Raw genomic sequence first — 24529 nt, 5'->3', positions numbered from 1 at the left:
CTCTTGGGGCCTGGGTTTATAACTGCCTCCTCATCCCTTCTGCCTCATTCCACTGGCCACATCAAGTTCATGGGGCCAAACCCGAAGTCAAGGAGTAAAAGGTAGAGATGCAGGATGGGGTGAGAAATGGAGCAGTAACGCAAGTGACCACTTATAAGATTAAGTGACATAAAAGGCTCTGAGGAAACAAAACAGGTTTGTGGCTCAGGAACAATCAAGGATGCTACTTTTGGGTGGCTGGGTATTGTGGGATGGTGTAGCGTCATAGTCTCAGGTGTTTTTGAGCAGACTGTCCCACTGGGAGGGGTGTAGCTTCAGCACTGTGCTCTGTCCATGAGGCTGTACAGTGTGGGCTTCCCTCCTGGCGGTCCTAGCATCTCCCCATTATCAAGGGCTCCTGGCAGAATTCCTAACTCTTGTGTCTCATAAGGGTATCTCTCTGGTTTATCACTGTTCTGTACAAATGCCTCATTTGTACAAAAGCACATTCAAAGGGCACCAAAATTTGAGTAATTTATCTCTGCTGGAAGGTACGGCATGCACCTCGCTATGCACACACAGCCATGTGCTCGTACATGTAACACCCAGTCACTGCACACATGTGCATGGCAACCTCCATGCAGCCAGAAATGACGTCTTCACCCGTGTCATTGAGTAGCAGCAGTCTCCCTCCCTGGGCCTTCAGGATACAGCTACTCAATGTTGGCCGATTTTGTCAGCCCCAGAGCCAGCCTGATGTGCCTGAGAAAGCGGTGTGAACATGGCACGTGTCCAGAGGCAGACCTAGGTTCTGGGCAAAAGCAGCCAGGGGCTTGGTGGGGGGCTGGAGTGCAGGGTGGTAAAGCAGGGGCCATTAGGGGGTGGTTCCCAGGTTCAGCGCTCACTTGCCACCATCAATCTGTCCAGCAGCCAAAAGATTCCCATTAGGGAGTTGAAGGGAAAATGCAAAAACAAAACAAAACAAAACAAAACAAAACGGATTTCTTCTTCAGGGGCCTTTTATCACTGCAGCGAAATGATTTTTCTTCTGTCTTTATTGAACAAAATATGATATCTTGTGTTTGGTGAAATGCATGTTCTCTGAGAACAGATGGGAGTAGGGGAAAAAAGCATGGGAAGTAGGGGAGTAGGGGGGAAAAAAGATGGGAGTAGGGGGAAAAGTAGCATCAATTTTTACAGCAACTCTTGTAGCACTATTGTATTATCATTCCCATGTTCTTGATGAATAAACTGAGCTTTGGGGAGTAAAAGCAACTTGCCCAATGTAAGTAGAGTCTGGAGATCCTAAACTAAGTCTCATTTTTGCAGACAAATCTTTTCTGCCTTCCTAGACTTCATGGGTTTCTAAAAATGAGCCTTAAAGCCTAAGAAAACTCTTGAAGTTAACTCCTCCTGGCCCTTAAAATCTAAGCCTTGGGGATGGAAGTAGGGGGGTACGGGAGAGGCCCTTTGGGCATGCTTGCTTGGACTCAGGTATGGTGGCTGGAGCCAGTCTGCCTGCTGGGACAATTACTCAGGAGAAAAGCCCAGGACCTTGGTGAATGCCTGCACAGGTACTGTCCAGAGACAGAGTCGGTGGATTTTTGCAAATGTGCCCCTGTCTTCACTGGTACCATCAGGGCATGTGGTCATTGGCAGTCTGGGACTCCTAGCATCCTGCTACCTGTTGTGGGTCAGTGCATTCATTTTGTATGTAGACGATGAAGCTGAAGTCTGATTGGAATGTTGCTCTTGGCCAAGCCAAACCTCACAATAGATTACTTGCCTCCTTGGGGGAACATCCAACAGCTGGCCTCTTAGGGCACAAAGGCACAGCCCCCGACTCTATTAGGGTCATCTCCGAATGGAAGGCCTCTCTTGCTGCAGAGCTCCCCTGGGATTGGCCGAGGCCTCCACTGCCACTGCCGATCTCGTTTCCCTTCCTCTGGCAGCTGCTGCTAGCGAGAACACCCTGACTGATCCCACCGGAACACATTTCCATCCGGTTCCCTGGTCTAGGGAAACCGGGTCTCTCACTGGCGATTAAATGCTCCAGCGGTGAAGTGACACCTGACACTTTTGCTCACAGCTTATTGGCTCTAAGTGGTCACACAGCCCCACGCTGACCACAAGGGGGCTGGCAAGTGCAACCCTGCACTGGCCAGGCAGGGAGAATATCAGACCTACTGGGTGAGCAGCAGCCGGGCCCAAGGGATGGAGCCCCGCAGAAAGGGCCCGCCGAACTACGGAATCAAAAATACGGTTTCACACTTGGGTCAAGTGCAGCCTTGCACACCCTGCCCTAAGGACTGCTTCCCCCACCAGGTGGCTGCTTGTGGAAGTGTGGCTGGAGGATTTCTGCCATCTTTATCCCTTCTAGTGGTTTATCGTCTCCCAAGCTGTCCTCTACTCCCTGTCTGCCTCGGTGCCTGCTGAATCCGTGGGCTTAGCTCAGCTGGCCCCTGACGGACAAGATGGCTCCTGCTGTTGAATAGAGAAAAAACAAGGTGTTTCAGGATGCCTTGATTTGAAGCCTGCCCGATTCCAAAATACCCCGTTTTACTCTTACTGGTAGGCAACATGGTTCTAGGTCCCCACACACAAGTTTCAAGCAGGGACAGTCCTCTATATCAAACACTGTGACTGCCCTTCTCAAAGGTTCAGGGCCAGTTCCTGCTTAGTAAAGAGGATGGAAAGTTGAAGGAACTGGAAGAAGCAGCAACATCCACCTTTCCTGGGCTTTTCTGGAGGCCATTGGGCGACCATTGCCATCTGTTGGGCCAGCGCTGGTTAATGCAGCGAGGAGGGCAGATAGCACTGCAGCTTCGTCTGTGACCTTGGGAACACGCGAGGTGACCTTGGGACTAAATAGCTGGCAATGAAGGAATTTTAAAAAGTTTACCTTTATCGAGTGGTCATTTTGTCACTTAATCCTCACGACGACCTTGTAAGTTCAGTATGATTTATATTCTCATTTAACTAGTGAACAAACATAGGCACAGAGAGTGTGAGTAACTTACTTATCTGTGACAGAACTGGAGGTTAAGCTTAGGCAGTATGGCTCCAGACTCTCTGCCACCCACCCCCTGCCACTTTGATTAGGTCTAGACATCTATTTAACACACATTGATGACTGTCTCCATGTTCTAGGCCCTGTGCCAGGTGCTGGGAATATAGCCCAATCCACTAGATCTCAACATGGTCCATTGCTCAGTGTCCTGCTATATGAGATGTCCTATAATACATGTATTCTACTGTTCAGCTCCAGGGATAAATTTTACCAGTAGATATTTGTGTACCTTTTTCTATAATAAGAACTATATACCTTACATGTTTCTCTTATTGCTTTGGCCACCAGGAAGCTCAGATCCAAATCAGAGCAAATATAATAGAGTTTCCGTTTAGCATTTTGGTTTTCTGAATTTTTCCTCCCAGCCTGGATTTTTTTGTTTTGGTTTCATCAATTCTGTTGCACAAATGCCTTTATTTTAAAATACCTTAAATCCTTTTTAGAAGGAGGCTACGTGGAAATGACAAAGTGAGATCTTTACTGCATATTCTTAGATTCCTACTGGGAAAGGTAGACCTATATATCCCTCTTACCCTCATTCCTATAGCTCCCCCACTTATGAAACCCCTTGAGCAGAGGTCATGACTATTCTCAGTCCCTTGGGATTGGTAGGAGCTCCTGAAAAATCACATCCATATAGAAAAAAAAAAGTTTCCTTAAATCATGGCTCCAAATCTGGTGCCAGATGCACATTTGTGGAATAGGCAGCCAGTCAGACTCTCACCTGAGCAGTTAATAAAATCTATTGCCCCTTGATGGATTTTTTTCTACAAGCAAGAATTGATCTGTCGTCTTTGTGATTTGTGAGATGGCTAGGAAACACCAAACACCATCATGACTTGGGCCACATTAGGAGAGGAAAGAAGAAGAAAAAAAAAAAAAAAGGAAGAAAGAAAAAAAAATCCACCGCCAAGTCTTTCCAGGCGTGGAAAGGGCTGGAACTGCTGGGGTCATTTTATTTGATTTATTGGAATTAAAGTGGATCTTATTAACATTTTAATAAAGAGAATCTTGTTGCACTGGGCTGGAAGTGCTCACCAGTCCCCGGTGCAATTCCATTCTCTGCAAAAGTGGAATCGGCTGGCGTTGCCCAGCGTGATTTGTGAGGCTGGGCCCCAACAGTCCAAAAAAGCAAACGGGCTGCCTCCTCAAAGGGGCTCGCTCTGTGCGAGGTGCTCGCCCTGTATCTGCCATGCAAAACGAGGGAGCTTTATGAAGGAATCCGTCTTGTAAAGCCATTGGTCCTGGTCATCAGCCTCTACCCAATGCTTTCGTGATGCTGCCGCTGATCTATTTGGGAAGTTGGCTGGCTGGTGAGGCAGAGCCTCTCCTCAAAGCCTGGCTCCCACGGAAAATATGCTCAGTGCAGCCAAGTGCATGAATGAAAACGCCGCCGGGTGCTTCTAGTCGGGCAAAATGCAGCCGAGAACTCCGCTCCTCCTGTGCGTTCTCCTGTCCCAGGTAAGGAAGAGGGGCTGCGGGGCGCACCCCGCGCCCCGTTTCTGCATTCGGATCGCCTGGCGCGGGCAGGGCGAGGGGGTTTTCGGGGGTCGGGGGACTCTGGGGCGCGGCAGCGAAGGAAGCCTGGGGCTCGAAGGGAGGTCATTCACAGCCCCGGGGATCCTAGGGGGCCCCTGGTTTCTTACTCCGGGTTGTGTGTGTGTGTGTGTGTGAGAGAGAGAGAATGTGTGTGTGTACGTTTGGAGGAGGAGGCGAGAGCTCCCTAGTCTTTTTTTTTTTTTTTTTTTTTTTCTTCAATCCGGGGCGACATTCTCGCCTACATCAAGTGGGGTAACTTTGATTCGCCTCCTCCGGAGGCTCATGTATTGGAGAAAGACTCAGTTGGAGGCGACTCAAAGGAGTCGCGGTTCCCCCCAGCGCAGCGCCGAGCGGGGAAGCAGGGCTCCGGTCCGGATTGCGGGCTGCAGGGCTGGAGAGGCCGGCCTGGCATCGCCGACTTCCCTGGGCGCCCGGGCCCCCTCGCCCAGCCCCACGGCGCTCTGGAAGGCGCCTCCCGCCAGCCTAGCGCTGCAGCCCCGCGGCTGCTGCTGTCGCTCAAAGGCTCTGGCTCTAGCCGAGCCCGCATCAGGGCTCTTTTCCTCCCCGACCTCGGGCCCGGAGCGCGTCCCCCCGCCACACTCCCCCTGCCAGGACGCAGGCCCCAGCCCCCCGCGCCCCCTTTGTCCAGCCAGCTGTAGCTCCGGCTCCGAGCCCCGACTGCCGCCTCTGCTGTCTTCCCGGGCGGGCGCGGAGCGCAGAGAAAAGTTCAAGCCTTGCCCACCAGGGCTGCAGCTGCCTGTTAACCCTCGGAGCGCTGAGGCTGGAGGGAAGGGCCGGTGACCCGGGAGAGGGTGGGGGGTGGGGTGCGATGGAGACTTGGTTCTCCGGCAACCACCTCTGTATCTGGAAGATCTCCGGAAGTTTGTGTGCTGGAAAGCAGTACTCCGAGGAGGCCAGACCGAGGTGCTGGCGGCTGAGGGGCACGCCCAGCCCTGCTCTGGGGCCTGTGGTTTCTGAGAGCACTGTGACCCGGTCCCCCAAGGCTTCCCGTGAAACCTATGGGGCTGGGGTTGGGCTGGTAGGCTACAAGTGGGTGGGTAAGATCAAGGCAGGGCCAGACAGAGGAGAGAAGGAGACAGGAAGTGTCTCTGGGTGCTAGGAATGGGTGTTGAGTTCCTGGCCAGGACTCCTGAGTGCCAAGGGAACAGGCACATGTGTGAGTGTGTGTGTGGTGGGGAGAGGGGGCTGGTGGTGAGGCAGCTAGGATCCCGGGCAAGGCCTGGCTGGGATGTGGAGATGGAGGGCAGCCTTCTAAGGGAGGCCACTGCTAGATCAATGTTGGGGTTAGACTTTGGAAATGGGCCAGTGTCCCAGGAACACAGTGACCATGGAAATGATGTAAAGTGGAAGTTAGCGCAGATGCCAGTGCCTGGGGGCAGGGTAAGGTGCCGGCCTGACTGCTGAGCCCCTCCCCCGCTTAGGATTTCTGTCTTCCCTGGATACACAGCCCCCATTCAGGACTGCGCTGTTTTACTCCTCTAACACTGGGGCTTTGCTGGCTGAGTGTCTTGGGGGTCTCTGTAACCTTAAGTCCTGCCACAAATCCCATGTCTGGCCATGAATGAGTTTTCCAGACTTCTGGAGTCTGACTGTCCCTGAGGCTGTATGCATGTATATATATCCCCATTTAGTAGGGTGGTTCAGAGTATGCCTCTGATTCAGACAGATCCTCTCTGCCCTATGCTGGTCGTACCACCCTGGGCAAGTTGTTGAATATCTCTGAGCTTTCTGATTTTCCATCGTAAAATAATCTTATCACCTTCCTAGGATTGCCAGGTAGATTAATTGCATTCAATAGGATGTCCTAGATAATGCATTTATCATGAGGCGTGGCACACTGGGAACCATTAGCATCTGGGAGCACTTACCACAGCCCTTCCTGGGGACTTTACAGTCCTTTTCTCTCTCTCAGCATGCTTGGACCTCAGTTAGGATTCCAGGGCTTGTCAAAGTTACACATCCCTTTGAGCAAGGCGGACCACAGGGCAGCATCCAGCAATCTTGGTGCACGCGGGGCTTCTCACTTGATACCTTTTGTAAAGCAACTGGTGTGTCTTCTCTCGTCGGGCCCAGATGTCACAGGTGGGTCTGAAGGCTGTCAGCTCGCTCAGTTCCTTAGCATGGGGGAGCAGAGGTTCTACCCGGAACTGAATTGCCTCGTCTCGGAGGCTTATTTCTCTCTTAGATTGTTATGCATAATCAGAGCAAATGTCCACATTAGGACACTAACTGATATCCTGGTTGCAACAGCACCTTGCAGAGAAATCGCTTTGGTGCAGTTCACTTGATCGGCAAGAGATTCAGGTGCACACAGCTCTGTATGTCATAGTGAGAAGTGGAGAAAGTCTTGGAGCTTTTGAGTCAACAGGCAAAACCAAAACTTTTTCAAGGCAGAGAGAAAACAGAGGAAAGGGAAAAACGATGTAATAAAGCAAATTAGTCACTTGGTCCTAAGTGGTGTTCAGGCAAGCATGTATGTGTTTTTCCACTGCAGTTGTAATACTCTGGGTCCGGCTTTGGAAGCCATCAGTCTCGACGTTTATTGGCTGGTTGCTGTTTGAGGCATTTTGGAAGGGGGAGGAAGAATTCTAAACAACAATGGTTGGAAGCTGGCAAAGTCAAGGAACAGTCACCTCTCTTCTCCCCTGGGGTGTTTTGGGAAAGGCTGTCCCAGAAGTGGCCTCTGGCATTTAGCTATGATAAATAATGAATGCGGAACAGATTAAGGAGTCCCAACATAGAAATTGCACTGTAAATATGATTCCCACCCCCCACCCCCATTTGGGTATCGCTTACAACTAGCCAAAAGTTCTAACAATGAATGAGTAATCCCCCAAGAATTAGGATTTTAGGGAGTGGTTCAGGTTTAGAGAGCAGTTACTTGGGAGTGACCAAAAATGTTCCACAGAATTCTGAGATGTTGATTTAAAATGGGGAGTTCTTTGTTGGGGTCAGAATCTTGATTTTCAGGACTTCAAATGAGAATCAGTGCTTTTTTTTAGTACCCCCGAAACATCATTTATTATATCTTAAGGGCAGTGTTTATTTGCAGAACGGTTCTGATAAGGAGAAAAGACTATGGGAGTGGCAGAGAGCACCCCTGCCCTGGGATGGCTTCAACATGTGACAGCCTGTAAGATTTCAAAAGCACTGGGGAAACAGAGACATAAGTTGTGAAAAGAATCAAAGTGGCAGAGTTCACATGTCTGAACCATTTTTTTAGCAAGTCCCCAAAGAGATTTAATAAACTGCAAGGCTGAATATGTGATCTGGGGTTTATGTAATGCCACAGTCTATATTAAAAGCCCAACAGTCATCTTAGCTAATCTCTTCTGCTCTGCCTCCCTCCCTTCTCTCCTTTTCTATCTTTAGCCCTTGGGTTTTCCATTAAATAAAACCCATTTCCTTCTAAAAGTATCTCCTATGTGTGACAGTGGAATTGCCCAGCAAACCAATGTACCCAGTAACGGTATACAGAGTATCAGCATCTGCATGGGAACACTCACTCAGCCTGAGTGTCACTGTTTAGGTGAGAGTACAGCGAGGTTCTTGAGAATATCCTTCTCTCCTTCCCTCCTTCCAAAAAGACAGTTGCTTGGAGAGTCCAGTTAATTTCTTTGAGGTGGAAGGGAAGGAAAATGGCAAACTCTGGGTTCCGTGACAGTCACGTCGTCTACATAGCCACAGTGTTTCCTATTTCTTTGTGCCTGTGTAGGTCCATCTCTGTGTGTTTTGATCTTGTTTCAATACCTGCTGAAAAATTTCTCCAGAAGAGGGCTCCATTCACAGCATTACAAAATTCTGAATCTACAGCTTCTATATTTTAAAGAACTTCAGTGTAGTCGTAGTTCCATCAAAATCCAGTTAGTTTCCTCATTTCCAATTATTTGCTCCAAGCTCCCGCGGGGAGAAGTCCTGCCATTTTGCTCTGAGTTATCTTCCGTCTTTTCTTTCCTCCTTTATTCCCTATTGTAGTTGGTTCTTTTCTGTCTTATTCTGCAACTGTGTATCCTCTCTGAGTAATAGAGCAGGGAACATTTGAAAGACCTTTGTAGACAATGCCATATGAGATGTGGGGAAGTTCTGAAATTTCCTGGCATTTGATTTTGTTTGGACCTGGTTTTACTCTTTAGGCAGCCAAAAGGCAGGCACAGCTCGCCTGTGAAAGGAGATAATCTTCCCCATTAGGTAACTACCCAGAAGAATGACTCATGAGCCAGATTCGCTCACCCTCCATCACCAGTTGAAAAGGAGAGGGAAATATGTCTGTCATCCAATTACAATAATCAGTTGGGCAGAATCAAATCAAGTGACCAGTGGTTTTGGCATTGTTTCTACTTAGCTGTGGGCAAGGGTGCCCACATGCCTAAAAGAGTCTGACCCTCTTGAAGGTTGCTGCCAATACAGTCCCCTGCTGCCTGTCTCCTCTGTAGCTACCCAGGGATCCCAGGCCTGACTATGCCTCCTTGAGCAGACAGTGCAAATGATGATGGGCTGGACCGTAGGATCCCCTTCATTAGGCACTAAGTAGTGACTTTATGCTGGGTTGGGGTCGAAAGCAATTTCCTTCTCTACTGAGAGAAGCAGTGAAGGGCAGGCTAAGGGAGGAGAAGAAATGACATTTCAGACTTGAAACACAGACTGAGCCAGGGCTCACGTTAGTAAATGGGTCACCCTTTGACTTAGCAGGTTGAACCTTGAGATATCTGCTTGGTGGGGCTAAAACTCATCCATCCCAATTCTGCAACTCTGGCTTCTGGGCAGAGGTGGTAAAGAAGCAGCCACAGGCCAAATGTAGCTCACGGATGTATCTTATTTGGTAAAATGTTTTGAAAAGTGGGAAATTATAAATTTAAACAAAAAACAAAAAAACAGGTTTCTTGCATTTCCTGAAATGTCAGAAGGTTGGGCACTCCTAGGGCTTCATTCCCACTTGGCCACATTTCAGTAGAGCAGAGAGGGCTTACTGCCCCCTTTAGGAAGGACATGGCTCTGTAAATTGCCACAGTCCCTACCAGTCCCCACTAATCATCCAACCAGCTAAACTCATCTTTACCCACTTGCCCCATAGCCATTTGTGCTGGGAACTTCTGCTTTCACAAATTTTGAGGCTTAATTAAATTGATACAGTCAAGTTTTTAGTGATAGGCTACTTGAAAAGGAAGGGACAAGCCTCTTTCTGATCACTGTGCTTGAACTGGATTGAGACTTGCTTTGGAAGAACATGGTCGAGGGGATCCACATCTCCGTCCTGAGAACATTGCTACTGCCGAGAGTGCCACTGGGTGACCAGGAGTGCCCGGAACACTGAGACACCCAGATCATTGTTCCATGAGTAGTCGTTACACCCAGAGAAGTGACACACTGTTGCTTTGAGTAAAGCCGACGTGGATACACCAGAGGGTTGGTGCACCCCAAACATCGCAGTCATGGGGCTCTGGGAGTACTGGATAATAGGTAGGCCCCAGTGCACTGTGCCACGTGTTATACTGAGAGCATCAGTACCCATGGAGTACAGCGACTGTCTGGGCATTGTCATTCCCACAGTGTTGCTCACCAGCAAAGTGAGTATCATCAGAACCTCACAATAACATCTCGTCCTCAGCCTTGCAGGGGACTCCGGGAGCACTGAGTTAGCTCTCAGAGCGTTTACAACTTCAGGGTAGTGTTAGCTCCGTAGCTTTGTTGCCTGGAGTACTTTTATATACATGGGACATCGTCACCTCTACCACCAACTGGAATTCGTGTGATGTTCTTACAACTGCTCTGAACAGTTAACACCCAGCATGGTCTTCACAGAGTATTAATGCTAGAATTAATGTCCTCTGCCTCCACAAATACTAGATTAATCCGCCCACACAGCCCCTACCAATAGGTAAGCCTCAGATCACTTGTTTTCCATAGCCTCAGATCCCAAAGATCAGGGTAAACATAATTACACACACATACCAGGAAAAAAAAGTGATTGTTTTTTCTCGTCACTTGCCAACAGAAGTCAAATTCCTGAAAATTAGCATTAGCAATGGGCACGTTTTGACATGTCATGTCTCATTTCAAAGGCCCCAGCAAGCGTCACCCAATCTGTTCCAGAAGCACAAAGCCCCTGTGTCTCCCAGCTGAGTGTAGGCCGGGCTGGGGTGCAGGGCAGCAGCTGCTCAGCCGAGAGCAGCCCTGCCACATGCCTGGGCAGGGCCAGGAAATGAGCTCAGCCTCTGGAGGAGCCTGGGGACCCTGCAAGGAATGTGGCAGCTTCCATCCCTGCCTTATGTGGCCTCCGGGCCAAAGTCTCTTTCCTCTCTGGGTGACAGGGAACTGCTTTTCCATGTGCTGTACGAGATGGTCCTGCAAATGCCCAAACTTGAGCTTCTGTGGTCATCTCCCTGTCTACTAATGTAGGACCTGCAGAAAGTAGCTGGACCCTAGCAGCAGAACCCAGAGCGGTCTCAGGCTACACAGCTCTGCCTTCAAATGCCATAAGCTTTGGGCATCTGGGAACATCTAACTCTGGGGTTGCAAACTGTGGCCTCTGGGCCAATTCTTGCCTGAAGACTGTTTTTCTAAATAGTTTTACTGGACCATAGCCATGCCCATTCATTTATATAATTATCTATGGCTGAGCTTGTGCTATAACAATAGGGTTGACACCATATGGCCCACGAAGCCTAAAATATTTACTATTTGGCCCTTTACAGAAAAAAGTTTGCTGACTCCTGCTCTGACTCAGAATTATAGCCAGAGGGGCTGCAGGAAATCTTCCCTAAGGGCAGGGAGGCGATAGAGATTCATTCATTAGGCGCTGTCCCTCCTAAGCCCCAAGCACTCAAGTAACTTAACTTCAGGGAGATTCACCTGGGGACTAAGTGGGGTCCGTCAATACCTGTGATGTCCGCGGAGGACCGACCACCTGCTCGGGTTACAGCTACTCGTGAGGCTGACCTAGTCTCTGCTCTCTTGGGAGCTCCGATCCTGAGAGAGCCCCTAGCAGGGGAGGTCACTGTCAGTTCAGGAATAATTCAAAACAAGGGACTGCTATGAAAATGCAGTTGTGTGAGGTGTGCTGACTAGTGTGTTTTGCTCATCTGTGCCTTGTCTTTCTTCTCCACTGAAATATAAGCTCGCTTAAAGCACATACTACTGTCTGATCGGTTTGCTCCTGCATCCCCAGGGCCTAGAACAGTGCTGGTGTGCAGTAGGCCTTCAGCAAACATGAATGAATGAATGAACGAACGAACGAACGAACAAACGAACGAAAGAACAAATGAATATGGAAAGGCATCAGCTTCCCAGGTCCTGGGAGCCTTCCTTCATAGCCTGATGCTTGAGCCACAGTCTGGAGTAGTGAGGTTTACTGACAATAGACCACCAGAAGGTGTAGGCAGGGAAAAGCATTCCAGGAAGAAGGCACAGCCTGGGGGAAGTCTCTGTGCAGGGAGAAATACTGCTTAGCTGAAGGAGGATGATCCCAGGAGCTGCTGAGTGGTGCCAGAGCCACTGCGGCTTTGACTGCCACCACAGGGATTTTGGTGTTTGTCTTAGAGCAATGGGCAGCCATTGAAAGTAACAGGCGGAGGGTGTCCTGTGACAAGGTCAGATTTCCATTTTGGAAAGGTCACCCTGGCTGCAGTGTAGCAGATGGACTGATGCTGGGTACGAGCAGAGGGGAGAAGCCAGTCCAGGCCTGAGATCATGGGAGTGGCAGTGCAGATGAGGGAAAGAAATGCACCACTCCGAGCATGCCAGAGACATTTAGGGCAGAACCTGGCAGGGCTGGGAGATGGCAGAGCAAGGGCCAGGGAGAGGTTAAGGAGCAACCTTGAGTTCTGACTCTGTCAACTGGCAGCTTCCTGCCAGTTGCCTGAATGAGGAACCCAGGTGTTCGACGTTATAAACAGGGCCTGAGGGCCGTTTCCCTGGGGGTGTCAGCCAGGCTGCAGTAATGCCCCTCAGGAGAGGCGTCCCAGGCCCCAGCGACACTACTGCCCACAGATCCAATGCGTGTTCGCATCTGGGATGGGCACCGTGGGGGCTTGGAAATGCCCTTGTCTAGAGAGACTGATGCGTGGCCTCTATAATTAACCAATCTCTGAGGCTTTTCATGCAAAAGATATTTGGGAGAAACATTGGCAAGCCCTTTAATCGTTTCTTGAACATTCAATCAGCAGCCCTAGAAATATTTCTTAACATGAAGCAAATAATGATCTCCTACTTTCTGCAATCGCTTTGCAAATGTTAACAAGTCCTCATTTCAGCATGTCGGATATGGCCTCAGCGACTCTTAGGTTTCCAGGTGGAGTAGCAGAATCTTCCCCATGGTGCCAGGAAGTGGAATGTTGGTAAATGTTTAACAACCGGCTTCTCTTTAAAAAGAAGAAGTGGCACAGGCAACTTATCCTCAGAAGGCGAGGGGTGCTCAGGTGTCTGCATTTACTGAGGCATGTAGAGAATTTATAGGTAAGCAACACGCACATAGAGACCTGTTCTCATGGGGCTTGCCATCTACCCAGGGCAGCCATTAAGAAACAAGAAAATATATTTTGTGGGGCGCCTGGGTGGCTCAGTCAGTCCTCACCCAGGACCCTGGGATGAGCCCACATTAGGCTCCCTGCTCAGCAGAGAAGCTGCTTCTCCCTCTCCCTTTGCCCACCACCCCCCATGCTCGCTCTCTCTCAAATAAATAAATTAATAAAATCTTAAAAAAAAAAAAAAACCACAAGAAAATAAATAGCTGACATAATACGAACTTGGTAATTGTTACCATAGGAAACAACAGGGACTAAAACAGCGCTGCAGGACTGATGGTTTCATCTTCCCTCCCATTCCTTCACCTTTCCCTTCCTCCTCCCACCCCTTCCATCCGTCTTTTCTCCTTTCTTCCCATGATTACTGAACTCTACCCAGTGCCAAGAATGCTGCTGTCTTGGAATTCAGAGACGAATACATACCCGGTCCTGAATAGGGAAGGTGCTGGGGGTGAATGAGGGCCTGAGGTCCTCAAGGGCTCAGAGCAACAAGCATCTCAGATGGCTTAGGACAGTTAGGGAGACTTCTGAGGCTTTAGCAAGTCAGTTTGAGCCCTGGCCATTTGCACGCTGCCTTTCCTCTTCTTTTTCCTCCTGTGTCTGAACAAGGAGAGAGAACACTTATACCTGCCCAGCAGGGTTTTGCTTAAATAAGCATACGCTCTGACTTCATCCATGATCGGCAAATGTCTGATGCTAAGGGAATGTTGGTTGTATTCACTTCCACACGCTGCGGTCCAAGGGAACTTGTAGCTCTCAGGTACCGGGGAGGCCTCGGCGTTGATCATCTTTCTAACTCAGAAGGGAAAAAATGCTTATGTATTTAAAATGCATGGACATTAAAAACAATAAAGTTTGCCCTCTGGGGAAGGATTTGCCAGTTCTCATATTGGTGGCTCCCGAAAGATCCTTCCCCTAAGGATTTCATGCCTCATAAAATCACTTGATCAGGTGGGATCTCTTCTTCTAGATATATCTTCTCAGCAACTGTTTCCCCAGAGGCTTTATCAGGGCAGTGTGTGTGTGGGTGTACATGTCAGTACTATGAGCACTTAAGATTCTGATTTAAAATGTATCAAAATACATGTAGCAAATTTACTGTACAATTTATTGCTATGTGACACTTGCATACATCATGTCCAATCTTCATTGCAACCCTTAGGGACAACTATTCTTATCTTCATTTTATACACCATGAAAAGAAGTTCAGAGTGGTTGAGTCAGTTGCCTAAGGCCAACCAGCCACTAAGAACTGGGACCAGGGCTTGAACCCATCGTTTCTGATTCCTGTGCATGGGCACATGAATATTTCACTCATGTATAAAAGCTTCCCCCCAATTCTCCTTTGATTGTTTTGTTTTCTGATTCTCCTGGAGTCAAAATGGCTCGTGTAGTCATCCCATTTTTGAATTCTTGGTGTCGAAAAGTGGGCCTGGGACCTGGGTCTGCTGTCTGGCTTAATGGCTGCAAACTGGGGGTAGCCCAGGGTTATTTGCATTATCACCAAGTCCTTGTTTTCGACCAGGGGCAGATGACCCACCCATACCTCATGCTTCCCCCAGCAAGAACGGCCAGCGCAGGAAGACAGCCAGGCGCGACTCCGTTGGGGTGTGGCTCCTCTGCAGGGTCCAGTGCAGGTCAGTTCTCTAGGAGGAAATTTGCTGGCAGTCTCCTGCCGGCCATTAAGCCCTAAGCCTGGATGGCATTCCTCCCCAGGTCCCAAGGAGCTCCACTGTATCCTGAGTGCTAATGTCTACAGTAGCGTTTTCCTTAGTCCAGAGAAAATGAGAAATACACAGCTTGTTTTACCAAAAGAGTTTTCTTTTTTATCCCCCCCTTTTTAATTCAATTTAAGTGCCTTTAGTCAGGCTGGCCATTGATTCCATGAACATTTGTTGAATGCCTTTCATGTGCCTGGCACTATCTTACCCCTGGCGACAGAGCAGAGCGGGGCACGCTCACAGAGTCCCCAGTGCTGGATATCCCCTATAGTGGATATGCACACTCCCCCCTTTGACCCAGTCCTTACCGCTCCGCATGGTGGCTTCCCATTTCTGCCTCTCTCAGGACATTTGCACCTGTGCACCCCAGTCTGCACATTTCGTGTCTCAGTCATTCATTGAACAAATAGTGACTGATCGACCATGTATCTGAAGCATGGTGCTTTACACTCGGTGGGCAGCCGTGATCATTGTCCTCATGGACACTGGGTGGGCAGCCGTGATCATTGTCCTCATGGACACTGGGTGAGCAGCCGTGATCACTGTCCTCAAGGAGTCTATGTTTTAATGGGGGAGAAAGAGAGTAAACAGCAAAAATAAGGAAGTACAATAATTTTGGGTCGTGATGGTGCCGTAAAACAATTAAAATGGGATAGGCAGTTGTTCTGAGTTTATCCACAGCCCTCTCTTGGGATAGAAAATTCATTGTTCTGACGCAATGACCTTTCTACTTTTTAGGGATGAAATGTCCTATTGTTTGTAAAAAGAAGTTAATGAACTAACTGCCTATCTCATTTTTGTCTTCTATTTATCAGGGTAAATAGAGTGGGGAAGTGTTGTTGGCAAAACTTTGTCTATTCTCTATGTTTTGTTTTTCTTGAAATTTTGCTTTTGGGACTCCATAAATGTGGCAACCAATGATTTAAAGTGCAGGTAGGTAATCTTTTTCTGAAGAGAATAAATATATATCTGTAGGATAAATATATGTCTCTTTGCAGTTACTCAACACTATCAATGTAGCATGAAAACAGCCACACATAATTTGTGAACAAGTGGGCTGGGTTTTGTTCCAATAAACCTTTATTTAGAAAAACAGGCAGAGCTGGATTTGGCCCTCAGGCTGTACTTTGTCAGCCTCTGATCAAAACCATCGGCCACCTCACCAGTTGTTCAAAATGGGATAGAGTCAAGGCCAGAGAGCGGAACCAGACGTTTTCTTTGGGCTGCCGTTACCATGAGAATGTGGTACTTCTTTGGGAAGACAGTATCATGGGATTATTCCAGGTTAACCTTGATCAAGGTAAAGATTAGGAACATAATTCTGAGACAACTACTAAAATATATAATTTAGCTTTTATAGTAATTATCCGGACTACAATTTTTAAGGCTTCTTTGCCACCCAAAGGTGTATTGGTGTTAAACGCTGTACCTTAGGCTGTATTCCTCCAAACAGTGTTGGGGATATAGGTTTGGAGGCAGGGAGCTAATCTGAGAGACGATTCTAAGACACAGAAGTGAGTAACAAGAAAGAAAGAAGGAAAGCCAGCAAAGAGCGTGTCGTTGAGCTGGTTACTGTCATGGGCAGCTGGGGCTCATTACCGCTAGGGCCCCTCAGAAGAATGATGTAAAACTTGCTTCTGAAGAGTCCCTTTGCTGGATAGGACACTGAGGTGTGTGTCCGCTGGGCCCATCTTCCATTGGTTGAGTGTGGCCCCGGCACCATTAATTTCTCTGTGCTTCCCTGATGAGCCTTTGCGGCTCTGGAGGAATCACCATGGATTTGGGAAAGTCCTGAGCAGAAAAATGGAGAGCCGTGACAGGTGCTTGGGCTGGCAGTACACGCCGAGTAGGGCATGAGTTTAGAAGACGTTCCAGTTGCCTCTGTTATACGTTACCGGAAACTTTCTCAGTAGATCTTATCTTAAAGGAAAGGGTTATGGTTGTGGTTTTTGTTGTTGTTGTTTTTTTTTGTTTTGTTTTTTGTTTTTTTTTTTAAACCAAATGAGTTTGGTTTAGCACCTACGTGCAGATACTCTCATTCCCACTAGATGGTACCAGTATGCCAAAGCCCTGGAATGCTACCATGGGCCTCATCTTTGACAGGGATATATTCCCACTATTTATAAACAATTAAGGAATGAGCGGGTTGAGGTTGGAGGAACAGACTGAGGGTGTTTGGGGGATGTGAGATGGGAAAAACTGGAGGTTGTCTAAATAGTTACCCTCATTCAGTCGTTCACCAACAAATCTTACTGACCCCCCACTGAGTTCTCAACACTCTTCTCAGCATTGGGAATACAGATACAAGCAATGTACGCAAAGTCCCTAACCTGGCGAGCTTCTGTACTGGTTGGGGGAGAGACAGTACAAACAAACATGCAGATATGTGTGTCTTGTGGTGAGTTCTGGGGAAAGAAGTCCTTCTGGTATCTATCTGCCTGTCTTATCAACTAATATATGGCAAGAGATTATTTCCATCTGTTTATTAAACCCCATTCTGCCACTCACCTACCTCTTGTGATGATGCTTTTATGGTTTATTTTCACAACGAGACCGTGAGCTTGTGGAGGGCAGAAGTTGTGCTCGGCGAATGGGTGTTGACCAACTGGAACCCACTGAAGCCCACCTCAGCCAACAACTTGTTGGTTGTTTTAGTTAGTCTGAAATCATTCTGAATGGCTACTGTTGTCGACACACAATAGAGTTGCATTTTACTCAGGGGTTAGATTATAAAGTCAAGGTTGAAGACAAACGCAGAGTTGTCATTAACCTTGAAATATCTTAAGTTGCCCGTTAAATTGCCGTGTGTGTGGTTTTGCATACGCATCCCTGTACTGTAATCAATATGTGACAACGTATAATGTATGCCGTAACGGACAGTGCATAATAAAGACTATAGGAAGATATAATTTTACAGAATTTAACTGCAGTATTTAAATTGTTCTTTTTCCTTCTCTTTCTGCTGGAAGAGCCGGATTTCCATTAGTTAAATGTGCATATGATAGGACTTTACTGTATTCATTCAAGCTGGGGTTTCTTAATCATATGATCCCCACCAGGCTGTGTGCTGGGGAGGACAAGAGCTGTGTTCTTTGTGCTCTGTTCATCTTTTGGGTTCCCACCACCAGCCACATGCTTTGGGGCAAAGGAACAGCATACAGGTAATAAAAGTAGTAGTAGCAGTACCAGAGATTAACACTTAAGTAGTGCTTACTATGAACTAGGCCCTGTGTGAGTTCTTTAGATGTACTAATTAGTATTTTTAATCCTTCTAAAGACTCTATGGTGTATCTACTATGATTTTTAATTCCATTTCACAGATGGGGAAATTCCAGGAGAACTGGATAAAGGTCACACAGATTTTGAGCTCTGGGGCTGAGATTCAAACTTGAGCAGTCTCAAAGGCCACATGTTGTATGATTCATGAAATGGAAAGAATTGTCCAGAACAAGCAAATCCATACTGATAGAAAGTAGAGTAGTGATTGACTAGGGTCCTGGGTGGGAGGAGTAGGGAATGGAGAGTGACTGCTAATGGGCATGGAATTTTTTTTTTTTTTGGAGTGATGGAAATGTTCTGGAATGAGACAGTGATGATAGCGGCACAGTGTGTGAATATTCTAAAAACCACAGAATTGCATACTTTAACAGGGTGAACCTTATAGTATGTGGCTGTTATCTCAATAGAGCTGTTATTCAACAGAAAAGCAAGCCAACCTAGGTGGTCCAACCTCAGGGCTCTTGTGGCCATCCCGAGCCTTCCTACAGGCACTCAGTGCTAGTGGCTTTCTACTCTTGCCTTATACTAACCCTACTATTCCTCAGAAGGGCCCTATCATCCAACCTAATTTCAGGTGTATAATCAGAAAACCAAGGCAGGTGTATATGGAGGAACTTGGGGCTGCAAGTGACCCAGGCAGTTCTGGGCCTGAAGCATAATGGTTTTCACATATATTTTTTTAAATTATTAAATGAGTCCATTTTTTTTATTATGTTCCTTTAGCCAACATATAGTATGTTATATATTTTTTGTTTTTAAAATTAATTATAATGATGAAATAATATATAAATACATTTTCCTTTTTAAAATTAGAATATTTATACATAAAGCTAGTCCCTCCTGACCTTCATTAGTTTTTGATGTAGTTTTCAACGATTCATTAGTTACATGTAACACCCAATGCTCATCACATCACGTGCCCTCCTTAATACCCATCACCAGGTCACCTCATTTCCCTACCCCCCCGTTCTTTTTTTAAAATTTCATACATTTTATTAATTAAAAGCAACACTAGTGCACTAGAGCTATAGGTTTTTTCATCATCTATTCATCTATTTCATCATTTCATCTATTTCATCAGAAATGAGGCAATGGTTCTTCACTTTTCTTTTGCAGGTTTGCAAAGTGGATTAAGATCCTTCTTTGCTCAATGGTTATTATTCCTCTCTGGCCCAGATGGGTCTGGTGTAGGGTATTGGCACCAAGGCCCAGAGACCACAGGGTCATAGTGTATGTTAAAAGGTGTGTTAGTGTGGCTGACTTCTAAAAACTAGTAAGCTTAAGTGGCTCAGGACCTGGGAGAGAACGAAGTGGAAGAGGGGGAGAGAACTCTTTGAGATGCTAATTGTCATTGTACTCAAGTTGATAACAGATTGCTGAAAGGATTCATTCATACTAAGAAGAATGTTTGGCCCCCCGTGGTTGGTTCAGATGAAGACTTCATGGCCTGGCAATGAAAAGGAATCTGAGGTCTAAGGCAGGGGAGGGAGCTTTTTGCTCTTACACTTGGCCCTTGGCACCTCCAATCAAGGTCCTCACCCCCACCAGAAACACTCCCCCTTCAGCACCTGCTTCCCCCCACCAGATATCTTTTGATTCCCAAGCTCTGTAAATGTGAGATTTATTCCTCTGTGCCTTCACTCTTGTGTTGATGATTTGTTCTTGTCTTTCATGTTTAAAATGCAGAGTGATGAAGCCATTAGCCAAGCACAGCACAGCAGGAAGGGGCAGCAGGGCTTGCCCCTGGATCCGGCCCCAGGATGCCTGTTTGTGGTATTGGAGGGTGAGGATTCATAAAGACAAAGCTGAGGGACTATAAATATCTTCCCGGGTCTCCAGTCTGGAAGAGCAGCTGCAACATGAGCTGGGGCAGGAGCTAGGATTGAAAGCGTTCTGGCTGACATCTGGTTTCCCAGGTGGCTGGTCTTGGGGTAGCAAAGAGTGCTGGGCCACCTAGATTCGTAAAGCCCTCCCAGGTAGCAACAGGTGATTACACAAAGCGACATGAGTGTATGATTTTTCCAACGTGTTTGGCAAAGTATATTCTGAAGGAGTACTGGTTCCATGAGATGTTAATAAAGGTTCTGGAAAAAATAGGTTGCTTTAGCTAATATTTTGGGAAACCCTGGACTTACCCATAGAAACGAAGCAGGTTGTGTTTTGTTTTTCACAACTGAACATCTCTGAGACTTTATTGTGCATTTGAGTTTCAGAGAGGGGCTCCCCAAGGCTGCATTCCCAATGCTCTTCCTAAATTCCCAGGGCTAAGGGAACTCTTGCATGGAGTGAATCATGAGATGGAGACACACAGGATAAATGTGTCACAAGTGGGGGAGAAGGAGCTATTGGCATTTGGTAGGTAGAGGCCAGGGATGCTGTTAACATCCTACAGTACACAGGACAGCCCCCACCATGAAGAATTGTCCCAACCCAAATGTCAGTGGAGTAAGTGTGAGGACACCGGGTCTCACTGCAGAGCTTTGAGCTCACCCAGCACAGACAGGAATGACTGTCTCTACCCCATCCCATTCTAGAAGCCACAATCCAAAGTTGGCTCTGTGAAAAGAGAACGAGTAGCAAGTTACTATCCGTGTATAATTTTTCAGAAGGTAAAACCGTGACTCTCTGGTAAATACAAACATTAATTCATTAACTTATGAGGAAACTCATAAGATGCTATGATGGTCTCAAAGGTCATTTAAGAAGCTAAGGGTATTTCTGAGCAATTTGACAAAGAAATATTAGGATGAGATTCCTGAGTTGGGGGAAAAAAAAAAAAACACAGTTAATGTGCAACATGCCTAAACCTTGGGGGTTATCTGTTCCATTAGACAAATTATTTTTGTTTCTACTGGACAAAAATTGGCAAGTAATTGGAAGTTCACCAAGTCTGGGGACTTCCTTCAAGAGCAAACAACAAGATGAACTATGAACACGCCCCTAGACATCTGCCGGTGACCTGTCCCTGAGTGATATTCAGAGGGTTTCCATCAGTCATTTTGGCCATGTTTGTAAGCTTTGGGTAATGTTTTTCTGATTTCTTACACATGATTTTTAATTTACTAGTGCTGCCTGACCTGACATGGTCTGGGAAATGTGGGGCAAAGAAATGGAAGAGTCAGCTGAGGTCCAGGAGGTGGTGGGAGGAGAAATTCTGTAGGTCCAGTTGATTATGTAGATGCCATCTGGTAACTATCCTTGATTAAGCATGTGCTGTGCTACATGCTTTCATTCAATCTTAGTAGATGGGACTGACCATCACCCACATGTACTGATGAGGAAACTGAGTCAGAGGGAGAGTCAGGATGTCAGTAGAAGATACAGGCAGAGTAAGATGAAAATGGTGTGGGATCAAGACCAAAGGGGGGAGGGGCGCCTGGGTGGCTCAGTGGGTTAAAGCCTCTGCCTTCAGCTCAGGTCATGATCTCAGGGTCCTGGGATTGAGTCCCACATCGGGTTCTCTGCTCAGCAGGGAGCCTGCTTCCTCCTTTCTCTGCCTTCCTCTCTGCCTACTTCTGATCTGTCTCTGTCAAAGAAATAAATAAAAAAAAAATCTTAAAAAAAAAAACAAGACCAAAGGGGGGAGAAATAGAGAAGGAAGGGGGCGGGTGTTACATGCTGGAGGGAAGTACGAGTTCAATTTGAGGCAAAAGTACTCATAGCATATTCAGAGGGAACAAGGAGGCTGTTCTGGGTGACAATAAATGTGAACACAGTGTGAAACTGGATCAGGGCTACAGAGATGGCAGCTATTATTAGTATCGGTGTTATTTTAGCCAAGGGATCTCACTACTGCTACAGGGCAGTGCCTGGCAGTAACCCATGGTGGTTAGGAGCCCAGGCCTTGGGGGAAGCTGGAATTGGTTCAGACTTCAGCTCTGCCCCTGGAGGTCTGTGTGGCCATGGGCAAGTGGCTTAACATCTCTGTGCCTCAGCTTTCAGATCTATGAAATGAGGGTCATGATGTCTACCTGATAGAGCTGGCACGGGGATTCCAGTCGACCCTGTAAAATCCTGGCTGAGCAAATGATAAACCCTTAGGAAATGGCAGCTGGTTCTCTGAGGAGGTGACTAGACAGGATTTAGCAGATGATGGTTGTTAGCCATTTGTCTGGAGTATCACAGTCTGTCTTAGTTCCCCCAAGAGCAGATTCTGAAAGGATTTGAGTGCAGTTAATTCATCTGGGAGTGATCCAGGGAAAGCTGTGGGGGGTGGGGAAATGAAGCAGGGAAGGGAAGTGTCTTTTATTCAGCCTGTTGCTACTGTGGCTGCTGGGACCTAGTTCCCCTTGGGATCCTTGGGAGCCAGTGCAGGACACATCAGAGTTGTCCCACCTGAGGGACATGGGAGCTCCAACTCTATGCCACAAATCTGGGTGGGCATTGTTTGGGGCTGTTCCTTGTGGCATTGATTTTAAGCACTACTGGACTTCTGGGTATGAACTCTGGCCCCAGAGAAAGCCATCAGCAAAGAGGTGTGGAGTTTTTCAGCTGGAAATGGGGCCAGCCCTTTAACGGAAAGGCCAGAGGGATATGGGCTTGGGGGGTAGGTAGGAAGCTCTTAGCATCCGCTGTAGGCAGGGCATAAAAACAGTGATGCCCTCTGGGCCAGGAATCTACATCTGAGAAGTTAAAGAAATAGAGCTAGGCATACAAAAAGACACATAGAAATAACTTTCCTGCATTATAGGTGACTGCCTGAATTGAGGACGATAATAATAATCAACATGTGTTGAATATTTGCCATGCGCCCGACTCTCCTAAGTGCTCAACAAATGAGCTAAATTCTAGCGAGTGGAAACTGGCTAAGTGGCTGGGTGGAATATTGCACAGGCCATGGGGAGGGCAATGGCATGAAGACAGCGATGGCATGGAGAAATCGCCTACTGAGAAGTGATGCAGAACAGGAGACTCTGTGTGGAATAGGATCCTACAAACAGAAAAAGTCTCTATGTATGGGAAAGGGGGTGACGCCTGAAAGGAAGTTCATCAAAATCCTAACTGTGGTTTTGTCTGTGTCATGGGCTTGTGAGTGATTTTCTCCCTCTAGTGAACAAATCTCCATTGCCTGTATTACGTTTACGAAAAAAAATACGGTAAATACGAAAAACTGAAAGAAGGGAGGAAAACTTCTAAAAAATAGGTTTCCAGGAAGGGAATGGAAAATCCAAAAGAGGTCCAGCAGAGGCTTCAAAGAAGGGAATGGAAAACGATATTTCAGAAAAATTAACCTGTGGGTGGTGTGGAAGAGGGATTGGACTGGGGAAAACCCAAAGTAAGAAATTAGCTCAGCTTGTGAGCAAACAAAGGTCATAGGGCGTATGGAAAGGAAAAGGCCTGTTTTGAAGGTTTGGTGGTTAATGGGATGATGGGGAAGAAAGGGAAAAAATGCCAGAAATGACCCCAAGATTTTTAAGAGTTCTTTAAGAAAAATTCTGAATGATAAAGAGATTACTCTGACATTATTTCCCCTGCTTACACTTGCACTGCATGGTGTGTGAAAATAATCATTTTGAGTATATCTCACTATTAAAACATAAAGCAATTTCTTTTTTTAAAGATGTTATTTATATATTTGGAAGAAAGAGTGAGAGAGAGAAGGAGCAGGGAGAGGAGAAGAAGGAGAGGGAGTAGGAGATTCCCTGCCGAGCAGGAAGCCCCAAAACATAATGCAATTTCATCTGAAAAAGAAAATTAGCAGTGAAACAACAAACATATTGAGCACCTCTTTGAGATCTACTTACGTCTACTGTTTCATCTAAACCTAACAACAATCCTATTAGCTATGTTCTTAGTATTTCTGTTTAACAAGTGGTATAAGTATTGATCAGAGAAGAAAGGCACTTATCCCAGGTCACAAAGAATCTGAGTTCAGATCATTGTTAAGTGAACTGTATGTATGTATGCTTATATGGATGGATGAATGATGGATGGATGGATGGACGGGTAGATGGGTGGCTGGGTGGATGGATGGGTGGATGGGTGGGTGGATGGGTGGATGGATGGATTGGTAACCATGTAAGGGGGAAAATGTAGGGTACTATAATGTCAAAATAGAAGAGAGGGCATTTCAAGAAGGAAGTGGCAGTTACCTTAGAAGGTAAGGAAGGAAGGAACCTGGAGAAAGCACTAGATTCTATAAGAAGAAGGTGTGGTCACTAGTTCTTTTTATGGGGGTCATTGTGGTCAAGTAATCAAAGTTGCATGGGAGAGCTGAGGGTCTAGGACATTGTGAGGGGAATCTACGAAATGCTGGACAGACCAGGTAGGAGCTAAAAAACAGGTGCAAGCCTAAGGAATAGATAAGACAATAGGAAAGAGGGTGATGTACGAGAACAAATGGAAATGTAGGGGAATAGAAGGAGAAATGGAAAAAGTAAAAGTAAAGAAATCACTGGTTA

General features: G+C 46.9%; 1 protein-coding gene across 1 annotated transcript in view; it reads left to right on the top strand.

Moving 5' to 3' along the window:
- Positions 1 to 4182: 4182 nt before the first annotated feature.
- Positions 4183 to 24529, top strand: part of CDH13 (cadherin 13) — a 975207-nt gene continuing 954860 nt past the window's right edge. Inside the window, exon 1 of the mRNA XM_032853867.1 lies at positions 4183 to 4510. Within this exon, the coding sequence (XP_032709758.1) occupies positions 4466 to 4510 (45 nt within the window). The 5' untranslated portion in view covers positions 4183 to 4465. The remainder of the gene's footprint in view (positions 4511 to 24529) is intronic.

Source organism: Lontra canadensis, unplaced genomic scaffold (genome assembly GCF_010015895.1).
Source record: "Lontra canadensis isolate GAN:19392208 unplaced genomic scaffold, GSC_riverotter_1.0 scaffold8, whole genome shotgun sequence".
Taxonomy (NCBI): domain Eukaryota; kingdom Metazoa; phylum Chordata; class Mammalia; order Carnivora; family Mustelidae; genus Lontra; species Lontra canadensis.
Note: the sequence above shows the minus strand (reverse complement) of the source record. Positions and strands in the feature narration are given on the sequence as shown.